Raw genomic sequence first — 20,695 nt, 5'->3', positions numbered from 1 at the left:
TTCATCCTTTAAAAATAATCTCCATCACTGCAATACAGGGAGCCTGGGAAGCAGCTAATACCAGGCCTGATGTAACTAATCTACATGGGCTCGAGTTTTGTGTAGCTAAACCTGGTGTCTGTCTCCAACATAATCAAAAACTTCACAGTATTCAGTCAAGCCAGAAAATTGTGTGGGGATACTGAAGGCAATTTGTGAGAATCATTGCATTGTTGGTATGGAACCAGTTCCGTTCAGTGGTTGTGCACAAGAAAACTTAATGGCTCTAGCATCTCAACCACTTGGTGGGCAAAGGGAAGAGCTGGAGGACAGTCCTTGAGTGATTTGCCTGAAAGTGAAGCAGTGCTGAGCAGTTCTCCATCCCACCCTCCCCAGTTAAGGGCAAAGAGGGGAAGCCCAATCACCCTGTCTTGAAATTACTGGATCTGTTACCACTGGCTACCAGGCACTGGCACAGGCTGCCTGGTCTTTCAGAAATATGACTCAAACATGGTGAATGATGCATTGCTGTGTGGAGTCATATCCTATGACTTAAGCATTATGTTGCCCATCCTTTTATTTATGTTTTTACACCATTTATGTAATGTAAATATTGTTGTTTTTCTGTGCTGAATTGGGATATTTAGTATACATTACAGAGCAATAAGTGGGATTTTGACGTATTGTGGTGAGATAGTTTAAGTCACAGCAAACGCTTATTTGACAGTGGCTTTTTTACTCTGTTTGGTTGACAAAACTAAAGAATTGGCACCAAGAACATGTTCTGTAGGAAGTTCTAGAGGTATACATGGTGCACTATAATATAGCCCGGCTATCCTTGTAACACATGTCATCTTTAAAGGCAGGGATACAACTCCTATGTAAAATATTGCTAATGTTCTCATTGTTTATGGGGGCAAATACAAACACCCTTCATGAAATTAAAGGTTTAGCTCTGCTATCAGCAAAAGCGGTATTTGTTTCACTTTTGTTGGTACCAGCCTGTCATGGTTAGGCTGCTGCAATGAAGTATGTATGTGGCTTAGAGGTCTTTGTTTTCTGCACCCACAATAAAGAGGAAGCACTGTGAATTAGAGCAGTAATTCCATGAAGCATTTCAGTGATGTTGTAAAGCTAAGAGATTTTGCATAATAAAATAACCCAAAGCGAGAATTTTATCCTTCTTATGCTTGATTTGAATTTTACAAGGCAGATAGCAAATAATTAAGGTTGCATAACATTTCCCATTAAATGAACCTTGTTTCAGTCTAACTTTGCTAGGTTTAAATGGTTTGGCCTCTGTTTCTCTTTTGCCAGCCTCTCTCCCTCCTTGATTTATTTTGTTTATATTGAGCAAATGGACCAGTTGCTGAAGAATGAGATTTGGGAAAGTAATGGGGACTTTTGCCTCTTGGGAAAAAAAAAAAAAAAACCAAAACACCTTAGTATCAGTCTTATAGGGATGGCTTAAGGCCACACTGCTTTAAAGGAGAGATTTGAAACTGGGAACAGGACTAATTTGGTTTTAGAGCTGTTCCTCCTACTGTCCCTATGAAAAGACACCCAAATTAGCCACATAAAAAGTCACAGTTAGCTCATGCCTCATTGAGATGTATTCAGTATTTGAGTGGTATATTTTTGTCCAGGCTTTTTGGCTTAACTGAGGCAGCCTCTCAAATGGTTTGGGCTCATCAATGTTTGCATAATTCACCAGCTGCATGCAATGAGTGAGCGCATGCTTCTCCTTGGAGCTCCTGAGACTGAGTGGGACTTTATCTCGTGGCTGCTTCCAGTCTCTGCACACTGCTTTGGCACCAGGCATACTGACTGCAAGCATAGGGTCTTGCTCTCCTCCAGTTCTGCCCAGGTACCTGCTGCTGGGTGTGCAGGAAAAGTGATCTGATGCCACTAGAGAGAGGTGGGGTGTTTGGGTTGTAACAATGCTAGTTTGAAAACTACAAGGATAAATATTAGAAAGGCAAAACACAGTGGCTAGAAAGGAATGGAAAACAGCTGCAAAATGTGTTCTTCTCCCCATCTAGTGGTAGGGTGGTTAAGTCTGCCAAATCAGTTTCTGTTATCCCAGAGAGTACAGTGACAAGATTTCCTAAACTGATTTGATAACTGGGGGAGTAAGGAGTGGTGATGGTTGTAAAGTTACCTGTTGTTTATGCGTGTATGTTTTTAATTTCATGTGACTGATGTGTCTCGGCACATAACGAAGCTTCTTGTTAACTTTTAAGGTTCCACATTCAAGCACTGAAGAGTTAGGAAGTTTCAGAGTGAAACCTGCCCATGCAGCTAGGTTTCATATAACTTATGCATGTACATACTATCAAATAATTAAGTATGTAATTGTGCTCTTGGAAGTTAATAGCCCTCTCATCAGTAAGGCTAAACAACTGTGAATGAAGTCAGGCTTTAACCTATCTCAGCTGTACTGCACACCTAAATTTGTGAAGACAGGGCTCAATGGAAACTTCATTGCAACATTTTTCTGTATCAGTGTCTTAATCTAGGATTTGAAACAGTTTGTAGTTTAGTTACTAGAAATATTAGTCCAAAAAGATCTGTGCAAGTCACAGTATCAAGAATGAGGTACTTGAGGGTTTTGGTTTAAAATAAGTTCTAGGTTTGGTTGTTTTTTTGGTTTGTTGTTTTTTTTTTTTTTTTTTTTTGTTCTTGAATACTTAAAACAGTGTTAAATAGATTTCTTTTGATTACAGCATGATGCTGTGCTTAGATGTTTTAGATGATTCTGTCGTGTCATTCATGTAAAACAATAAAAAGCTAGATCTGAAGAACAAAGCAACAAGTTCCACACATCCTGTTCTTTGTTCTGTTAGACACAATCAAACAGGCACCATGGTGGATTTTTCCCAGGTAACTAAGGTACCAAATACAATGACAATGCTACTTCTTTTTTCTTTTCTTTTTTTTTTTTTATTTTTTATATCATTCTCTGATTTGGTGGATATTCAGTCTACCTGTGTATGTAAGGCTAAAAGCAATGGGATGAGGTAACCGAACCACACAGTTTGGTGTCATCAGTGAAATTGCTGAGGGCATGCTCAATCTCACTGTCCATTTCACCAACAAAGATATTGAACAAGACTGGTCCCAACACCATTCCCTGAGGGACACCACTCATTACTGGGCTCCAACTGGACATTGAGTGGTTGACCACAACTCTTTGATTGTGGCCATCCAGCCAGTTCTTTATCCACTGAGTAGTCCATCTATCAAATTGATGTTGCTGCAGTTTAGATATCAGGATGTTATGTGGGACAGTGCCAAACACTTTGCACAAGTCCTGATCTACTGACCAGCCCCTGTCCATCAGTTCTGTAGCCTCGTCATAGAAGGCCACCAAATTGGTCAGGCAGGATTTCCCCTTAGTGAAGCCATGCTGGCTGTCACCAAGCACCTTCTTGTTTTTCATGTGCCTTAGCATGCCTTCCAGGAGAATCTGTTCCATGATCCTGCTAGGCACAGGGATAAGACTGACTGGTCTGTAGTTTCCTGGGTCTTCCTTTTTCCCTTTCTAATGGGGCTTATATAAAGACCAGATTCTGTGAATTTTCCTGCTGTTTGGAGTTGAGAGGTAGCTGTTGCTATAGCAACTGGCAAGCATTAGTCATGTTTTATTTCTCTAAGGCTGGAAGGAGGACTCTGAACATCTCTGCAAAACGTGTGAGCTGCAGAGCTTTGCCTGGGAAACCCAGCAGCAGTGAAACGGTTACCTGTGTTACTTACATTGCTACTAACTTGCAGGTGGTCTAGAATTTAGCTGGCTCTGGAAGACCAATCCCAGCAAATGTTCCAGGCATAAACCTAAGTGGCCTGATGTGGTGGTGTGTGAAGACAATTAGGTACCAGGAGCAGAGTAGCTATCTTTTGCGGTGTTTTATGCTTCTTTAAAACACTTGCAGCCCTTATTTGGGGGTGTGTGTGTAGAAGCACTCTAATAGAGTGTGCCTACAGATACACACACAACAAAAGGGAGATCATTAAAGCAGAAAAATAAGCTGCTGAAATCTGTATTTTCTATATAATGTCCAGAAAAGCAGTACCTATCTGAATTTGATCTCAATTTTTTATAGAAGAAAAGCAGTTCTAAAACCTCACCTTGCTTCCATGGTCTGAACTTTGCCTGTCAAGAGCAAAGCTCAACAGTCGAAGATGTCAGTTAAGGATTTGTTCTTACAAAAGGCATATGCAGCCTTATTATATGTATGTGGCGATGTCCCCATATGGCAACAGATTCACTCTGTTACTGTAGAAAGGGATTCTCTATGGTGAGACAGATAAACAGTTGTGACTTGCTTTTTGAATGATCAGTATGTTGCCATGGCAGAAGTACTACCGTTACAGGTCTGCTCTGTATCTGAAACATGAGCTCACTTGGATGGTAGCTATGGACCTCAGTGCACGTGGCCTTAAATCCTGTCAGACTAGTGTGGCCTGAACAAATTTGGAAAGAGTTTAAAGCATAGAAAAAGCATGGATATGCACTGAGTTCAGTAGGGATGTGATGGCTTCTCTATGTCAGTGGGCTGGCAAGAAGAAGCACTGTATCACTTTGGGAGCCTGTGGGAGTCTCCTGACTTAATCAGTAGATGTTGTTCATTTGATGATATGCTCATTTTAGTTAAAATACATATTTCATCAAAAGAATGTTTAATTTTATTTATTTTTGTGGAGAGAAATCATTACCATCTCCTGTTGGAAAGCTGAGACCAAAGACGTTGCATTGTTTTTAAAAATGCTTAGGTTTCAAACTCAAATTGCTTAATAATATATAGCAAATTATGTGTTTCCCCCTTCTTTCTATCCCCGTGTTCACTTTATTGTACTGCAGTTGCTATCTGTAAAACTCAAAGGCTGCAATGTGCTTTGATCCTTGTGCCCTCTGAACTAGAATATCAAATAATGAATGCTCAAATTGCTTTTCCCATCTTCAGCATCTGACCTTGGGATCAGTGTGATACTGAAAGCAGGCTACTCTGAGCCTAATTCTTCAGGTCTCAGCAGCTGGTGTCAGCTTCAGAGTGACTTGGAAATACTCACAGGAATTACTTCACAGTTTGGAGAAAGCTCTCTAGTTGAAGTCCAGAAAAGTTTTTCTTCTAGAAAAATACACAGGTGCTGCATTTCATAATCTTTGAGTTGACTTTCCATGTACAACTACTACAATACACTGACACAGGTCCTGGATGTAGGCATCTCTCTGATGTTCTGGTAGAAAATGCTGCCTGCAGCAGTCAGAAATATGGGAATGAGAGGGAGCTGGTGCACTTGCGACTTGGCTGAATTTTTTTTGCCTTTAAGCAACATGGTCATGAATAAATCACTGCAGGTTGCATATTGCCCAGTCTTGCCATTTGTAGAGTACATGGCCAAAGATATGCTGCACAGCAAAAAATGCTGGGTGTCAGGAACTGAGGTTGTCCTGAATGCCTTCAGGTGGTGGCATTTAACCTTTTATTTTGGTGATACGTAGTTAAAAAGCTTCCTTTTGTGTATCTCATCTCTATCTGGCTGGGCTTGCCAGCCTTCTGGTCAGCTGCAGAGTCACTGCTTCACAGCACAGGCATTTTCAGCAGATAACAGGGACTTTTTCCAGTGTCTATGTTAATACAGTTGTTTCTTATTGCAATAAGATGATGCAGTATGATTATCCAGAAGATATAATGTGTCAGCTTCTTTGTAAGTGCTGTTACAGTTACTGTGTTTCTTTTATCTTTATGAGACTCTAAGTGGCCTAACAGCTCTCCTCCTACAAAGGCACAGTTTGGTATGCTCTCCTGCTTTATTTAATATTTTAGAATGTGATGCTTTTTAAAGCAGACATAGTCAGCCAAAAGTAATCTTTTATAAATATGTATCTCCCATAGGGCAGTTACACAATTTTAATCTTGAGAAAAGTATCCCTTTCACTGTAATTATTTGTGTTATCCAGTTTTATGTCTGTGGATTGTTTGCAAAGAAATCTATTTATGATTCCAATTTTAGTGTTTTACAATTCAGTGCTGAATTAGCTGTGACAGTTAAAATTGTCTATCTTCCTAGTCTACAATATGAAAACAAGGGCAACTTCTCTACTATTCCATGAGTAGCAAACACTAATTCTGATGAGTTTTCATTTCTATTTAGCAAGGACACCAGAGATAAAGAGCATTAGTAATACTGCTTTGCATGGAAACTGATGCTAGACTTACTTCTCTGACAAATGCCAGAGCAAAAAGAACTGGGATGGTCACTGCAGCTTGGTGTCTTTTTAATTTATTTATATTTGTAAACCACACCATTGAGCTCCAGTATTGGAGTATGAAAATTGGAAGTATGGAAGTACTGGAAGCATGCAAATATGTACTTCAGCTTCAAAATTTTAAAAACTGAAAATATTTTAATATGAAATTAATTCATAGGTGTGTTTCAGTAAGGCAGGAACTTTGCTTTACTGTTTCAGCAAGGAATTAAATATAGATATTCTTAGTCAAATTTCTAACTTGCAAATGTACTCTGTGAGTAATGCTGTTTAAAACAATAGGCATTTTACATTTGCTAATGATGGAAATTTCAAAAAGCTTACATTTGAAATTCTGAAGACTTGTATTACCTGTACTAAAAATAGCAAACTGGTCTTTGGTCTGTAAGTACTTTTTGCTTCACCCTAATTTCCTCAACAGTTCCTTTGACCTACTTCCCTTAACAAGAGAATCTAAGAGTTGACATCTAATCAAATTTAGGCACACCTCTTCTTTCAAAATGAAGGTCTAGATCTTAGATTTAAATCAGTGAAGTGCATTAGATCTACGCCTTCTAGAAATTCACAGTTCTTACTGACTCACTGCTATAGTAGTGGGCAGAGCCTTGTACATCTTTTTAAAACAATTTTATCAGTGTTACTAGTTGGAATATTTTGTTACAAAAGGGTTTTGATAGGAACTCTAACATATAACCGTGCTCATTATGCTAATGGTTTTCTGAAGCATTTAAGTTAAGAAGCCTGAGGATGCTGGTTTGGATGTGTTTCTGTTTTTCTTCTGAAGTGATAGCTCTGTTAGGGTGTTGTGGATGGAATAGTGTGCTTCACTCATAAGAGAAGCAGCAATATATGTATTACCTTAAAGCAGTGATTTAACAAGGGTTGATAGTAAGTACGACAGTGGTTTAATTATATGCATTGGCAAGGTACACCTGATATTTACTGCATAGAGGAAAAGGTCAGAAAGAACTGTCAAGGAGACCCTCCCATTGATTTGTGGGGTTCGGAAAGGACCCCCTGGCTTTCTAAACTCCTCTGAGAGGAGTCTAGGTATGACTGGATCCAAACTTAGTCACAGTCTTGGTCAACAATCTGTCTAAAGGATTATGTATGTGCAATCAGTCCTCTATATCGCTTAGCTAAGATTTCTGTTTTACTGTTGACGCAAGGAGTCTCCTAACCTCAAGGAGTACTGCCATGAAGGATTGCTCAGCAGGCCCTGGCCTGTCACTATTTATAAAGTCAGATGATTGATTTAGTCAGATTTGCATATCAGTAACACATCTGAGTCAGTGTTCCAGACTCTCCTTGACTGCCAATGTTGCCATTTGTTTCCCAAAGTCCAGAGTAAGCCCGATGCAGCCATTGCAACACCTGCTGGTGATTATAGCTCAAGTGGCGGGGGGGGGGGGGGGGGGGGAACAGGGCAGCAAGATAACACATAGGGAAGACTTTCTAGTGTCTCCTTATGAACCATCTATACCAGGGCTTTTGTGAGGGCTTGAGTTTTTTTGGGTGGAGTGGAGGGGGCTTGACAGTAAGTGTGTAGAGTGTAGACTTTCCATCCTGACACTTCGATTCTGTTCCTATGTGTATTCTCTTCCCCAAAGGATTAACCTGAAAGAAAGCCAGTATAAGAAAGAAAGTGAATTCCCCCTTCCCTAGAAAGAGCACAGCTCTTGAGACCAAGCTGCTGCAAAATGCACATTAATGTCACTCAGGCCTCTCTTTCTATAGGAATCCTTTGATTCTCTTCTTGTCCCTCCTACAACCTGTTGCTCAGCCCTACAGTCCATGCATCCCCAGGCAGTTCCCTTGCATTTCTATTTTGTTCTGCTAAAAAAAAATCTTGATTTCTAAGCTCAGCCCTAGCATTCCTCTGAGCCTCCCAGCTGAACTGGTCTCTGGGTCTTCCTGGTAACACCTGGAAGCAGTTTGTACATAGTGCCTCAGAGCAGGGTCTTCTAACCATGCTGGTTTTTCCTGCCCTCAGCAGCTGTTCAGGGAGAATCTTCTGACTACCAGGACAGTACATCAGCTTCATGGGAAGAGCTCTGCAGTAAATTTTTAAAGGATGAAGTTTGCTTCAGAATGGTTCCATGGATAGGAGCTGACTACTGGCAGACTACTTTGGAGGCCAACAGCAACCCATGAGCCACCATTTATTACTTCCTTCAGGAAAGGGAAGTTTTAAGGTGTTGCAGAGGAGGAGAAAAGGAGATGTTTTATAAGACTAAAATGCTGATGCTTAGTTTCTGTGCGGTTCAAGTGTTTTGGTTGCAGGTGTTCTGAGCAGTATGTACAAATAGATTTCAGTGATGAAAAAAGATGATGGTTTGGTTTTATGTTCAAGCTTTTGTCCTTGGATTTCTGCTTGATCCATCTCCATGCTTCTCAGCAGGGTTATGTTGTAGCATGTGTTAGTTGAAAGTAAGAATTTTCTTGATGTCTTGTTCTGAAGCACTTTGATAACTGTTATGTATGTGTACATAAGAGCTTACAAAAGCAAAGCTGGGGCTCATTGTAGTGTAATTTTGATACACTAAAAATTCTGGTTTATAATAATGTTATGAAAAAGCACATCAGGTCCTGGACAAGACTGGGGCTTCAGAGTGTGCTTACATAGTGAATAAATGAAAGCAAGGAGTAGCCTTGCCTTAGCGTTCAGCTCAGAGGCAGCTGGTGGAAGCAGCAATCTAAGGAAGTTGATCTGTCCAAGGTCAGTGCAACTTCCAGTACAGTGCAACAGTATCAGAAAATGTCTCCAGCTGTGCTGGAGCTGATTGCCAGGCCACTTCTCCCCAAGCTCTTCTTGTGGGTAGTGTCAGAATTGTTATTGACAAGTGGGTTTTGTGAAAGCTGTAGTTTTTTAACAAGTGCACATACGAGTTTTTTCTTGGGTATTTTTTAAGACTTACTGTCTCCTACATTTCTGAAAAGGAGAGCAGATCATAACTTTATCCTGACTTATACTGAAGATTTCAGTGTTAGATATCGTGTGCTTGGGTTTTACATTTGTATCTGCCAGCTGAGCTGCAATTATCTTGGTAATTTTTGTCCAGCCATAGGACTTTCAGATCTATTTGTCTCTGGAGAGATCACTGTCCTTTGTTCCCAAGCTTCTAATTTTAAAACACAAATAGAAAAGTATGGAGTACAAGTATGGAATTAATGCAGTACTTAACTCCACAGCAATAAATGACACTAAAATATTACTTAGTATGCTGTTTATCTAAGTATATATATATAGACACTTGATAATATGAAGAATAAGGCTTGCGTGATATGTTTTTCTGAAAATATGGATAGTAGCTTTTACATGTGTACATATTACTAAAGTGTTATTCATAAGCTGTGGATGTAAGAAAAAGCAAGAGTCACAGGCAGTGGGACAGCTTTAATTCACACTGAACTTTGTTTTTCCTGTATCCAGGCCCTACCTCATGCTCACGTGAATTTGTTAGTAGGATAAACACTCCAGTTTTGCCAATAAAGTGAACTCTTTAGTCTTAAAATTCGGTACTGGTACTTTAGAATAGAACAGCCAGTTGCTGAATGCTGATTCTTATCCAAGTCGGATATTCAGGATTTCAGACTTAATGCAGCTCTGCATTTAAGCTAATAAACATTGTCAGCTCTGACCTGTGTCTGCACTTTCAACACACTCCACCCAGCACAGCAATACCTCTAGCCAACTGCTGCTCCCACCTGCTAGATAAAAATGCTTAGAGTAATCTTACTTCATTCTTGCTTATACAGTCCTAAGAAGCCCTGGTTTCTGCTTAATTCTGACTAGTTTAAACTATGCAGTTTTACACTGTGGATATTAAGCATAAAATACTATATAAGCACATGAATGAAAGTGTGGGGATTTTTGGGGGTTTTTGAGCAATGTTCATAAAGGAATAGTTGGAGCGTGGAATAAGCTGTATTTCCTCTGCTATGTATTGCTACAGGTGTACCCGTGCTTGTGCTCTCATCCATGGCTGTGCAGCTCTCATATAGTTCCTCTTTTCAGAATCTTGCTAGGGTGCAGTTCTGTGGGGACTGCTGTGCATGTCCTGCCCGGACACAGTTCTGTGACACCATTTCTTGCCTGTGGTCCCCAAGTGCCCCTTCTCACTCCATTTCATCTGTTGGAGATTCTGTTTCTGGAAGTAGAGACCCATTATTAGTACAGCTGGCCATGTCTTGTGGCTGATCTTCTTCAACTTGGTTCAAGGTAAACCTAAAAGCTGAACCTACAGATATCCTTCCTAGTACTGGTCAGCTTTATGCATCCCCTTTTCAGCCTTTGAAATGTTTAAATACTAAATTCTGTGCTGCAACTGGTTTTACTTCAGAGCTCACTGTTTAAATGTGTATGTATTTAGTAGCAGTACCTCTCTCTTCTGCCATCCCTTTTGCAGATATGGAAACTGAAACCTAGTTTTCCATTTCATACTATGCCATATAGTAATGGCAGAGCTGGGAGAGAGTTGCTAAGTGTTCTTTGATTCCACTCAGGGTCTAATAGATCATGCTACATCCTTAAGCGGCCAAAATACAATGATCGCATATCAATATGGCAGCAGAATCTTTTATGTTGCTTTGGTGATTGTGTCCTCCAGTTTATTTTGCAAATGTAACTTGTTCTGGATTCATGGGAATATGACCTAAAGTAATCAAATTTCAAATGTGACATTTCTTTATCTGCTATTGCAAAATAAAGCTATGAAAACTTATTTTGGATTCTTTCCGGTTTTTTTTCTGTTATCAAGTTAGGTACTTGATGTCAAGTATATACTCATATATATATATATAGGCAACATTTTAACTCAAATACCTAGCTTGTATTGCCAAAGTATATGCTGTTCACAGTGTTGTTTCACACTTGCGTTTTAATCCCCCACAGCTGCCTTAAAATAGAAGTTCTATACTCCTCTATCCTATTCTTTTAAGCTATTATCAGTACCACATATCTTAAAATAATCTGATAGAGGTGCATTTTTAATATGTCTGGGCTTTTATTTCTTTGTCAAATTTACATTTGCATACTTGCAATTAGGCATTTCATGCAGGTTTATGTAACGCTAGAGGAGAAGCATGTGATGAAAGGAGGGAGGAAAAACTCATGGAAAATTGAGCAACCATGTGACTACTTTCAAGAGTCCATATTTCTGTCAGCTGGAGCAGATTATTCCACAAATTCGAAGCAGCTTTGTCAAAGCTCACTTCATGGAAAACTGGAGTTTCACTAACCTGCACTGACCTGCTGCAGTTTTCTACATCAGTGATTTTTGGGTGACATGTTAGACAACATTGAGCATAAAGTTGTAGTTATATAGTAGTAGAGATATTGCTTTAGTCAGTAAAAGTTGTAAGTTCAGAGCAACCCTTGTGCCAGGCCAGTGCTCTACTACCGTCAGTTGCTACCCAGTTACTGACCCCTTAACAGGAGTAGCTGAAGTAAAATGGATAATACAGCTCAATTTTAAAATTATTTTTAAATATATTTTTTACCTTTAAGGGGGGAAGGGAGGAGTTTCCAAACACGGTAAAATAGTGTTGCACTGATGCGTTTAGAAAGAAAACAAGGTTTTGATTCTGCCAGCACTTCAATCTGTTGGCGATTTCTGTGCAGTCCCTGAAATCCATGCACTGGATTGGTAGATGAAGTTGCATATTTTTAAGCCTTGCTTAGACAAAGCATTTCGTCTGACTTTCTTATCTGAAAGTATTATCCATGAGGATGGATGTCATGTAACATCTCGCCTTGGGAGGAAGGCCAAAGAGAAAAGTTTAATAGCTGACCAGAGCACCCTGACTTAGAGAGTTCATTTGTGAGTGGAAATCTGTTCACTGAAACAGGTCCTTGCAAACTGAAGGTGGCATGATGCACCTCTTTACAGCTTTTCCCATCAGTGGGAGGTTGGGGTGCAGTATTTCCCCATATGATGTCCCCTTCAGTTGGGATGGGTGGGCAATGGGGCTCCTTTGTGGCAATGGGAAAATCACTTAGTGTTTTGATTTAACGTCAAAAACACTAGAAGTTAAAAAATACACACCAGAGGAGCCATATATCAGAAAATACCTTATGGGGTTCAATAAAAGATAGTCCGACTCCTCTTTGTGGCACACATTGACAAGACAGATCATAGAATTGTAGAATGGTTTGAGTTGGAAGGGACCTTAAAGCTCTAGTTCCAACCCCTGCCATGAACAGGGACACCTTCCACTAGACCAGGTTGCTCAAAGCCCTGGTCAGCTTGTCCTTGAGCACTGCCAGAGATGGGGCAGCCACAGCTTCTCTGAGCCACTTGTGCCAGTGCCTCGCCACCGTCATAGTAAAGAATTTCTTCCTTATATGTAATCTAAATCTGCTCTCAGTTTGAAGCTACTACCCCATGTCCTATCCCTACATGCCCCTGTAAAAAGTCCTTCTTCAGCTTTCTTGTAGGTCCCTTTAATGGAGTGGAAGGCTGCTATAAGGTCTTCACAGAGCCTTCTCTTCTACAGGTTGAACAAATCCAACTGTCTCAGTCTGACTTCATAGGAGAGGTGCTCCAGCCTTCTGATCCAGACCCTTTGTCAATCTTTAGCCCTTTCAGTTTCCAGAATGCTTCAAGAAAAATATCCTCTTACTTCTGACACTTCTTTATACAATGTTAATTCTCTCAATGTAAAGATAGTGGTTCAAGATAAGCAACAGAGCAAGCATTACGTAGCTGAATTAGGTCTCTCCTGGCAGGAGTTAGGTTAGTGAGTCTTGATGGAACCTATGTTGTCAATATTTAGGTTTGGATTTTAGATGTTTAGTTGTCTGATTAATCTGTTTGTATCTTAGAGCAAGAGGTATTTTATGTGGGAGCACACCTACACTAGTTACTAAATACTTGTGTCAATTCTCATTTGATATCCAGCATCGTTAAAACTTGTGGTTGTGCCATCTGTTCTTTTCTTCATCACTTGTCATATGAGTGGTCATATGAATGTGTACTCAAACTGTCATAAAATATTCCAAGGAAATGTCAGAAGAGGAAATATGGAAAAAATATTTTTCTGTGTACTGAGCCTCTGTTGCAAATGTATTATCTGAATGGCTTTTAGACCATTGTTTGATGTTAATGGAGCATTATGCAATCCCATGGCACAATGCTTGAAGAAAGTAATGTACATGTGCTTTATGAGACATGCAAAAAAAGTTGTGCTGAAGCTGTTGGAAAATCAGTGCTCTCCTTAATGCCCAGAACCAATATTTTCATTATTTTATAACAGTTTTTTGTATGATGCCCTAGGCCAGGCTGATGAGAATCCTGATGTAGGTTTCTGGCCTCTGGGTTATGTTGGGCTGACTTTAAGATGTGACAGTTCTTACCGTGTTTTGCAATGAATATTTGTTAAATTCAATAGTAGTTACTTCTTCAGATCACGAAAGACTTCATACAGTTGTTAGGGGGAGTGGGTTCTTTTTGACAATTATTTAAAATTGCAAACCTTTTTTAGTGACTGTAATCTTTTGACTGCTGCTATCAGCAAATCATGGCTTTTGAACAGTGAAGAGTTGATTAACACTGTCTTCCTATTTCCCTCACTTGCCTCCACCCTGCTAAAAGGGTCACATAGATTCCCACTTCCGACCTCTGCCTCTTCTTGCTGTATGTTTTGTTTCTGTAATAGAATCATAGAGTAGATAGGGTTGGAAAGGACCTTAAGATCATCTAGTTCCAACCCCCCTGCCATGGGCAGGGACACCTCACACTAAACCATATCACCCAAGGCTCTGTCCAACCTGGCCTTGAACACTGCCAGGGATGGAACATTCACAACCTCCCTGAGCAGCCCATTCAAGTGCCTCACAACCGTCATAGTAAAGAATTTCTTCCTTATATCTAATCTAAACTTCTCCTGTTTAAGTTTTAACCCATTACCCCTTGTCTTATCTCTACAGTCCCTAATGAATAGTGCCTCCCCAGCATCCTTATAGGCCCCCTTCATATACTAGAAGGCTGCTTGGAGGTCTCCATGCAGCCTTCTCTTCTCCAGGCTGAACAGCCCCAACTTTCTCAGCCTGTCTTCATAGAGGAGGTGCTCCAGCCCCTCTTTATGCTTATCCTTTATGTTTATTCTGAAATGTGCCTGTGGAAGGAGGTAAAGCAGAAACAAAGACTTTTGTCAGGCCATGAAAGACATGAACTCACTGAGGCACTGAGGCCTGAGTGTATATTGCTAAAGCTGGCAAACATAGGAAATGCTTAGAGCCATCTGAAAAATCTTAATTATGGTTTCTGAAGTGCATCTAATACAGTGACATCTGTCTAGATTTTAAAGCTGGACTAATCGGTTTTTTCCAACTTTCGTTGCTAGTGATATTTTAATTCAAATTAATTTAATTATTTTTTTTTTCCTCTCCTAAATTTTAATTGTGTAACTGTCTCTTTATCCTTGTTTGCAAATGTTTTCAAACTCTTTTGTGGAAAGGTTCTTAGAATTCTTACAATCTGTCTTTAGACTCTTCCCAGGTTGCTGAGTTCTGGGCTCAAACACTCTTACAGTAGAGCTGCTGGATACAAGGATGAGTAATAAGCTGAGAAAATAATGGCATCTGATTTCCCGGCTTGGCTTTTAATTATGAATAGATGCTGAACCAAAGATATCTCTGAGATTTGAAGTATAATAACTTATCTTTTTGGGTTTCTTTATAAAGGATTTTGAAAGGGCATCCAGAGCCCCAGGATTATCTCTTTCTGTCTCTTTTCTGCCAGGGCATCATGAAAAATCTTTTAAAATTATGAGAATATCTTCTGTGTTAGAATTCATTCAGGTCATAGATTGTCCTATTCAATTCTGGGTAATGGCGGTGTTAGTAATTTGTAAAGAGTCTACGAAGTTTTGACCAGTATCTTGTACTGTACCTTTAGAAACCTGGGCTCTGCAAGTCACCTTTAACAACACAGTTTCCTCCCTATTGCATCAAAACATTGCAACATGTTTGATGTTTTCTTCTTCTAAGTCTGCAGACCATTATTCGTTATTCCCACTAACTTGCTTTTATCAGTGTGATTAATAAAGCTTCCTGCAAGGGAAATTAAATTTAAAAAATTAGAGGCTGCTGTTCTTTGGAAGTAGTGATTTCCAAAGCAGCATCTCCAATAAGAAAGATTAAAAATTAGCTGTTTGTATAGCATTAGCATGGGGGGGGGGGGGAAGTAATATACCTTATTGAAAACAGCTTTGTTAAAATGCATTCTTGTTGCTCTTTTCCTCAACTTGAATGGGGAACTTTTATTGTGGCTTTGATATTTTCTGTGTAACCTTCAAGGCTTTTTCTATGTAAAATGTTATTAAAGTGATATTTTAAAATGGTCTGATTTTAAAGGGAATTTGGGGATGTCTAAGTTGTATTATTATGGTGGTTGAGCTATTGTTTAGTGATATGATTAATTAATCTCTCATTTTCTTCCTTATTTTGTTAGCTGAAGGTTCCAAGATACAAGACAAGAAAGGCACTTCAGGGCAAAGCAACACTGGAACTAAACCAGGTACACCATTCCACGTGCTTCATTTTATAATGCTGTCTGCCTCAATGGTGTATGAAAATCAGCTGTTATCTTAGGAACTTTTAAAATGCTTGATGCTCTTATACCTCTCTTACTGTTTCAGTCAAAACTGGTATCATTGACTGTACTTGGTTAGGCTGGAATTTCTGATTTTTTGCAAAGGAGCAAAACTGGAAAAAAACCCTAAACTTTTACTACTACAGTTTAGGAATGAGGGTTGGGAAGAGAGATAAGGGAAGAGAAGCCACTATACCTGCATCTGTGCTTGCATGAGGATTATCTGTTGTAGGCAAAGATTTTCATCTTTTATATAAATGTGCTTCTGTTTAGACATTACTTCATTTACCACAAAGCATGCCATATTCTGTAATACTCTATGCAGTAGGCAGATGTTTGTCATTGCCTCACCATACCTGATTGGTACATTGTGTGGATTTAATTCACTATTCACTTACACAATTGGAAGTCTACATATTAAAATGTTTAATGTAGTCCTTAATGTAGCATTAAATTAGAGAGATTAGATATCTAAATTCTGCCTGTATTGCAATTCAGTATGCAAGTTTAAAATACGCAGTTAATAATGATCTTGTTTAGGTGCCTGAAATAGCATAGATACTTGTGTTGCTGAGTATGAGGCACACTGTAAGCACCCCCTTCTCAACTCCTTGACAGCTTGGCAGCTCGGTGGCTGTTTTGTATTGACAGACTCTTCTCTGTCCCCATACTGGGTACTTCAGTCCATGTCCCCAGAGGGAAGCAATCCCAGTGCTGTCTATGTGCTGATCTCATCTCATCTCTGTCAGGCAGTGCTGGGTCCAGCACAAAGCACCACATTCACAGCTGTTCACAATCAGAAAGGCAATGAGAAAACAAAAAGAAAAAAAGGAGAATGAAGGTAACATTACCTGTTTCCATGGCAAGCCAGAATTCTTGGTGACGGACAGTGTTCAGCATCCGCTTTATCCTGCAGTAGTTTAATCGCAGTTTTCAGTTCTCAGGAAAGTGCCCTGTGCTCCCTTCTTCTGTGCTGGTGTGTAGAAAGGAATACAAAATTTCTTGGGTTGGAGAGAGGGAGGGCACAGGCATGTGTGCAAGGTTTAGCTCTGCACCCAGCTAGTGAGAGTCTCTGTTGAAGAGAGAGCTTCTCAGAGCTGGTGGTTTGGTTGGTTGGTTGGGTTTTGTTGTTTGTTTTTCTTTAGATAGCACGTGAATTTGGTGTCAAATGGTTTTGGTTAAAAACCAAACCAAAGAGTTTGCAGCAGGAGGGACAGCTGTCACTATAAACAACATCATTATTGTCTAGAAAGTGTCTACAGGCTGAACAAATATTATGAGTCTAAGGCAACTCTGCATATATGCATGACAGTGCAAGGGGAGCTGGACAAAGGGAAGACAGTTTGTGATCCAGGCAATGCATCTTTCATTAATGCTGGCTTACCTTCCTTTTCCCCCGCAGCACACCTGTGAACTAATGTACAAAATAGCTGTTGTTTTCCATCGAATATCCCTTTCTGTTTCTTCAGCATCAGAAATTAGCACCCTAGGGGTTGAGGGCAGAAGGGCATTTGTGAAAAGATTGAGAGAATTATGGATGGAAATGAAGAATAGTAGTAGTCTGACTTTTGAAGTTACACTGAGTGCAGATGGTAGGTGCCTGAGCCACAGAAACTGGCCATATGTAATAAGTACATATGTTAGTTACTAATTTAGCAAAATTGCAACCTAATTTCTAGAAATGTCAACTGTGCTTAAGAGTTCATTGAGTACTAATTATATAGAAGATTTGAAAAATTTGCATATTCCTGTTTTTTGGGGTTTTGTTTGTTTTTTTTTTCTTAGTATAATAAGGGACAAAAAATGACTGATATTTCGGTGCTGAATTTCTGCAAAATACTCTTCATGGCCTCTAAGCTCTTTTTCATGAACTAGTAATTTTTTTTAAATTATTTTGGACTCACAGTAAGTGTTGTAAGTTTGTGGAAAAATACAGATTTAATTTCCAGAAGTAGGTACAAAATTAATTTCCCTTCTATAGAACTAATATGGTTTATTTAACCTCCAAATATAATAAGCATAAAATTAAACATTTGTATATTATGCTCAGCAAGCTGTTTCACTACAATGACATAAGTTCACTGCATTGCATGATAACCAGGCTGAAACTTCTACAACAACATGTGGGTCTTTCTGAAGTGTTCTCTGTAAGGCTTTGCATATGCCCAGTTATCAATTATTTCTATAAGAACTGAGGAATTCTTGCAGGATTTGTTGCAAGTGGTGTGCTGTGACTCATAGCTATAGCCCAATGACAAAGGTAAGCAAGAGGAGTACAAAGTACCTTGTGTGTTTGTCCTTGTATTCCTACAGAATAAGAAGAAATACCAGTCCCCCAGGTGTTTGACTGGTGGGTTGTTAATGAGCAGAGACATGAGAAATAAAATAGGGAGCAGGCCTATTGAACTCTCTTGGTTTGCCGCAGCTTGAAGTTCCTGAAGCTATGTACTGGAGGTGTCTGTAATCAGGGGGATTCAGAATGCAGGTGTTGGACCTTGGGCTTGTAGCCAAACTTTGAAGGATCATTTTCAAGGCTTAGAAAAGATATTTTCATTAACAGTAAGATTTGCACCAGTGATGTGTGCAAGTAGTGTCCTAGTAGAGCAAAGGCCATGCTGGTCTGCTACAAAGGTGTTATCCCCATCCTTGTGCTAATATTGATTTAGCTCTTTGTGATTCCACATGTATGCAAAACAGCTCATTACTGAAGACATCCTCTTACACTCTGCATAGCCTGCAAGTTACTGTGAATTCTTTGGGACTGTTCTAACATCTTGGGGTGCTGGGAGAGGGGCTGTGTGTGTGTGTGTGCATGAACACTGTCAGGTGTGTGATATAGAAAAAAATAATTGGATATCTTCAAACATGGCAGAATGCAGAATGGCAGAGGGCAGCTTTAAAAATTTATTTTATTCTTTCCGTTGCTTATAATTAGGAATTCTTAAGGGATACCTTTTCGGTTTGCCTGTCTGTGTAACCCTCCTGCCTCTTTGAAGAATTGCTGCTTCTCCCCAGTAGGGAAATCTCTCCTCTCAAGAAAGAGGAAAAAAACCCTGGAAGGAGAATAGTGCATTTTAAAAGAAGCAGAATTTTATGTTATTCCCCAGTGTCTCATCATTCTCTGTCAACTCAATGTTACAGAGTCAGTGTTATAAAGTCAATGTTACATTGACTTTGCTGACAGCCCTTGAAGGGAATTCTTGTTTTCTAGGGGAATTAATATTAGATGTGAATTTTTCCAATAGCAGTAATTACTCATGCCACAGAAATTCATGTTTTGTGAATCTTATGTGCCAACCATAAGAGAGAAGGAATATTATTACCCTTTTGACCTGTGTCTGTGTGCTGAAGTGACTGCACTCAAGTCAGCACACTTCTTAACATCAGGCAAATGTTAATCTACACCATACATTGGAGAAATCTATGCAATGAGATGACTAGGCGTAGTTTCATAAACAGCAGCACTATGTGCTATTCAACCAACATTAAAGGTTTGATCTGTAATTGGATGATGGATTTCATTTGTCTTTGCTGGTGATTAGTTCTCCTTTTGCATCTTTCTTTGGGACTATCATGTTCAAATGTTCTACTAACTATGCAGTGGGGTTTCTCCTTGCCACTCTTACTTTGCATTGCTGTTAACACCATTAATTTGGGCTGTAGTCTCTGACCATTGTTGAGATGATAGTTCTTCACTGATGAGAGTCCAAGACTAAGTAAGCTGAACCTAGTCATCTGTGAACTCATTCATCCTAGAAATCATGTCATCTTGATGTAGAAACTTCTGTTAGATTATGAAATGCGCTTACTGAATTTTAATTTAAATAACTTCAAAATCTGCCTAGCACATCCTGATTTCAGGAATTTATTTTTGTAAATATTTTTAGCTTCATTTTTACACCCCATTGTATTGTTTTGCTAGTAACTTTTTTCATAGGTACGTGGTCCAGACACACATAGGCTGACTTTACATGTTTTTACAAATTGCTTACTTGTGTATTAGCACTGAATTGTGACAAAGATCTGTTGTCTTGTTTTTATGTGCATTTCCATGGTGACAGTGTTCTAGGTAGCTCTTTATCTTAAAATATTTAAAAGGTGAGTTCCCCTCAATATGACAATAAATCTCATCATTTCTTTATGCCCATAAATATTTTTGATTTTTCTGTGTGGTTTTTTGTTTACTTGTGCTTTCGTTCAACGCAAACTTTTTAAGTACTAGTGAAAAAAAAGCTTAAAATTAGCAGCTTTCCATGTTTAACAGGACAGGCTAAGGGTAAGTAGGAAATTACTTTTGGCAGCATGCTGAGATGAGTAAGTATCTTGGATTTTGTTCCCTTGTTGTCTGGACCAGCTCCACTCTGAGGCTGGAAGCAGGATGCTAGCTGATCAGTGTTTTGTTGCCTTCCAGAAAACTCACCGAGCAAGCAGTGGTTTTCCAACCAAGACTGGACTTTTACAGCCAAGCCTGGGCTCTGACACAAATTTTTTTGTTTTTGTTTTTTCATATTAGTCTTATTGCTGGGATGCAAGTGGCCAGTTGCAGGCATTTTTAAGGAAACAGCGTAGCTAACTTTCAGTCTACAAAGGATAGTTGAGGAAACTGTCATCTTTCTATATTGGAATTATACTGGTCCATGCATGCCTTAATGTTTTTGCCAGAGCTTTTAATTCATATGAATGCAAACATCTGTGGAGATCAGTATCTTACCCTTTTCAGAAGCTCAACTGGAACTTCTACAGTGTTTCGATCCAACCTCTTTTGCTTAAGTACTGGGCTTCTTCAGGCTTGTGAAATAGGGTTTAGTGTGTTTTCAAGGGAAGAGGGTGCTGCATTATAACAGAATTT

The 20,695-nt window shown here is 39.4% G+C and overlaps 1 protein-coding gene across 4 annotated transcripts in view; it reads left to right on the top strand.

Annotated features, from left to right (window-relative positions):
• MAP7 (microtubule associated protein 7) overlaps positions 1–20,695 on the top strand; it is a 111,522-nt gene that overhangs the window by 47,508 nt on the left and 43,319 nt on the right. For all 4 annotated transcript variants that reach the window (XM_031053994.2, XM_031053992.2, XM_031053991.2 and 1 more), the window contains one exon: positions 15,706–15,771. In XM_031053994.2, coding sequence (XP_030909854.2) covers positions 15,706–15,771 — 66 coding nt within the window. The remainder of the gene's footprint in view (positions 1–15,705; positions 15,772–20,695) is intronic.

The sequence above is a fragment of the Melopsittacus undulatus genome, chromosome 3 (assembly GCF_012275295.1).
Source record: "Melopsittacus undulatus isolate bMelUnd1 chromosome 3, bMelUnd1.mat.Z, whole genome shotgun sequence".
Taxonomy (NCBI): domain Eukaryota; kingdom Metazoa; phylum Chordata; class Aves; order Psittaciformes; family Psittaculidae; genus Melopsittacus; species Melopsittacus undulatus.
The sequence above is the reverse complement of the archived record's forward strand: the minus strand, read 5'-3'. Positions and strand labels throughout refer to the sequence as shown.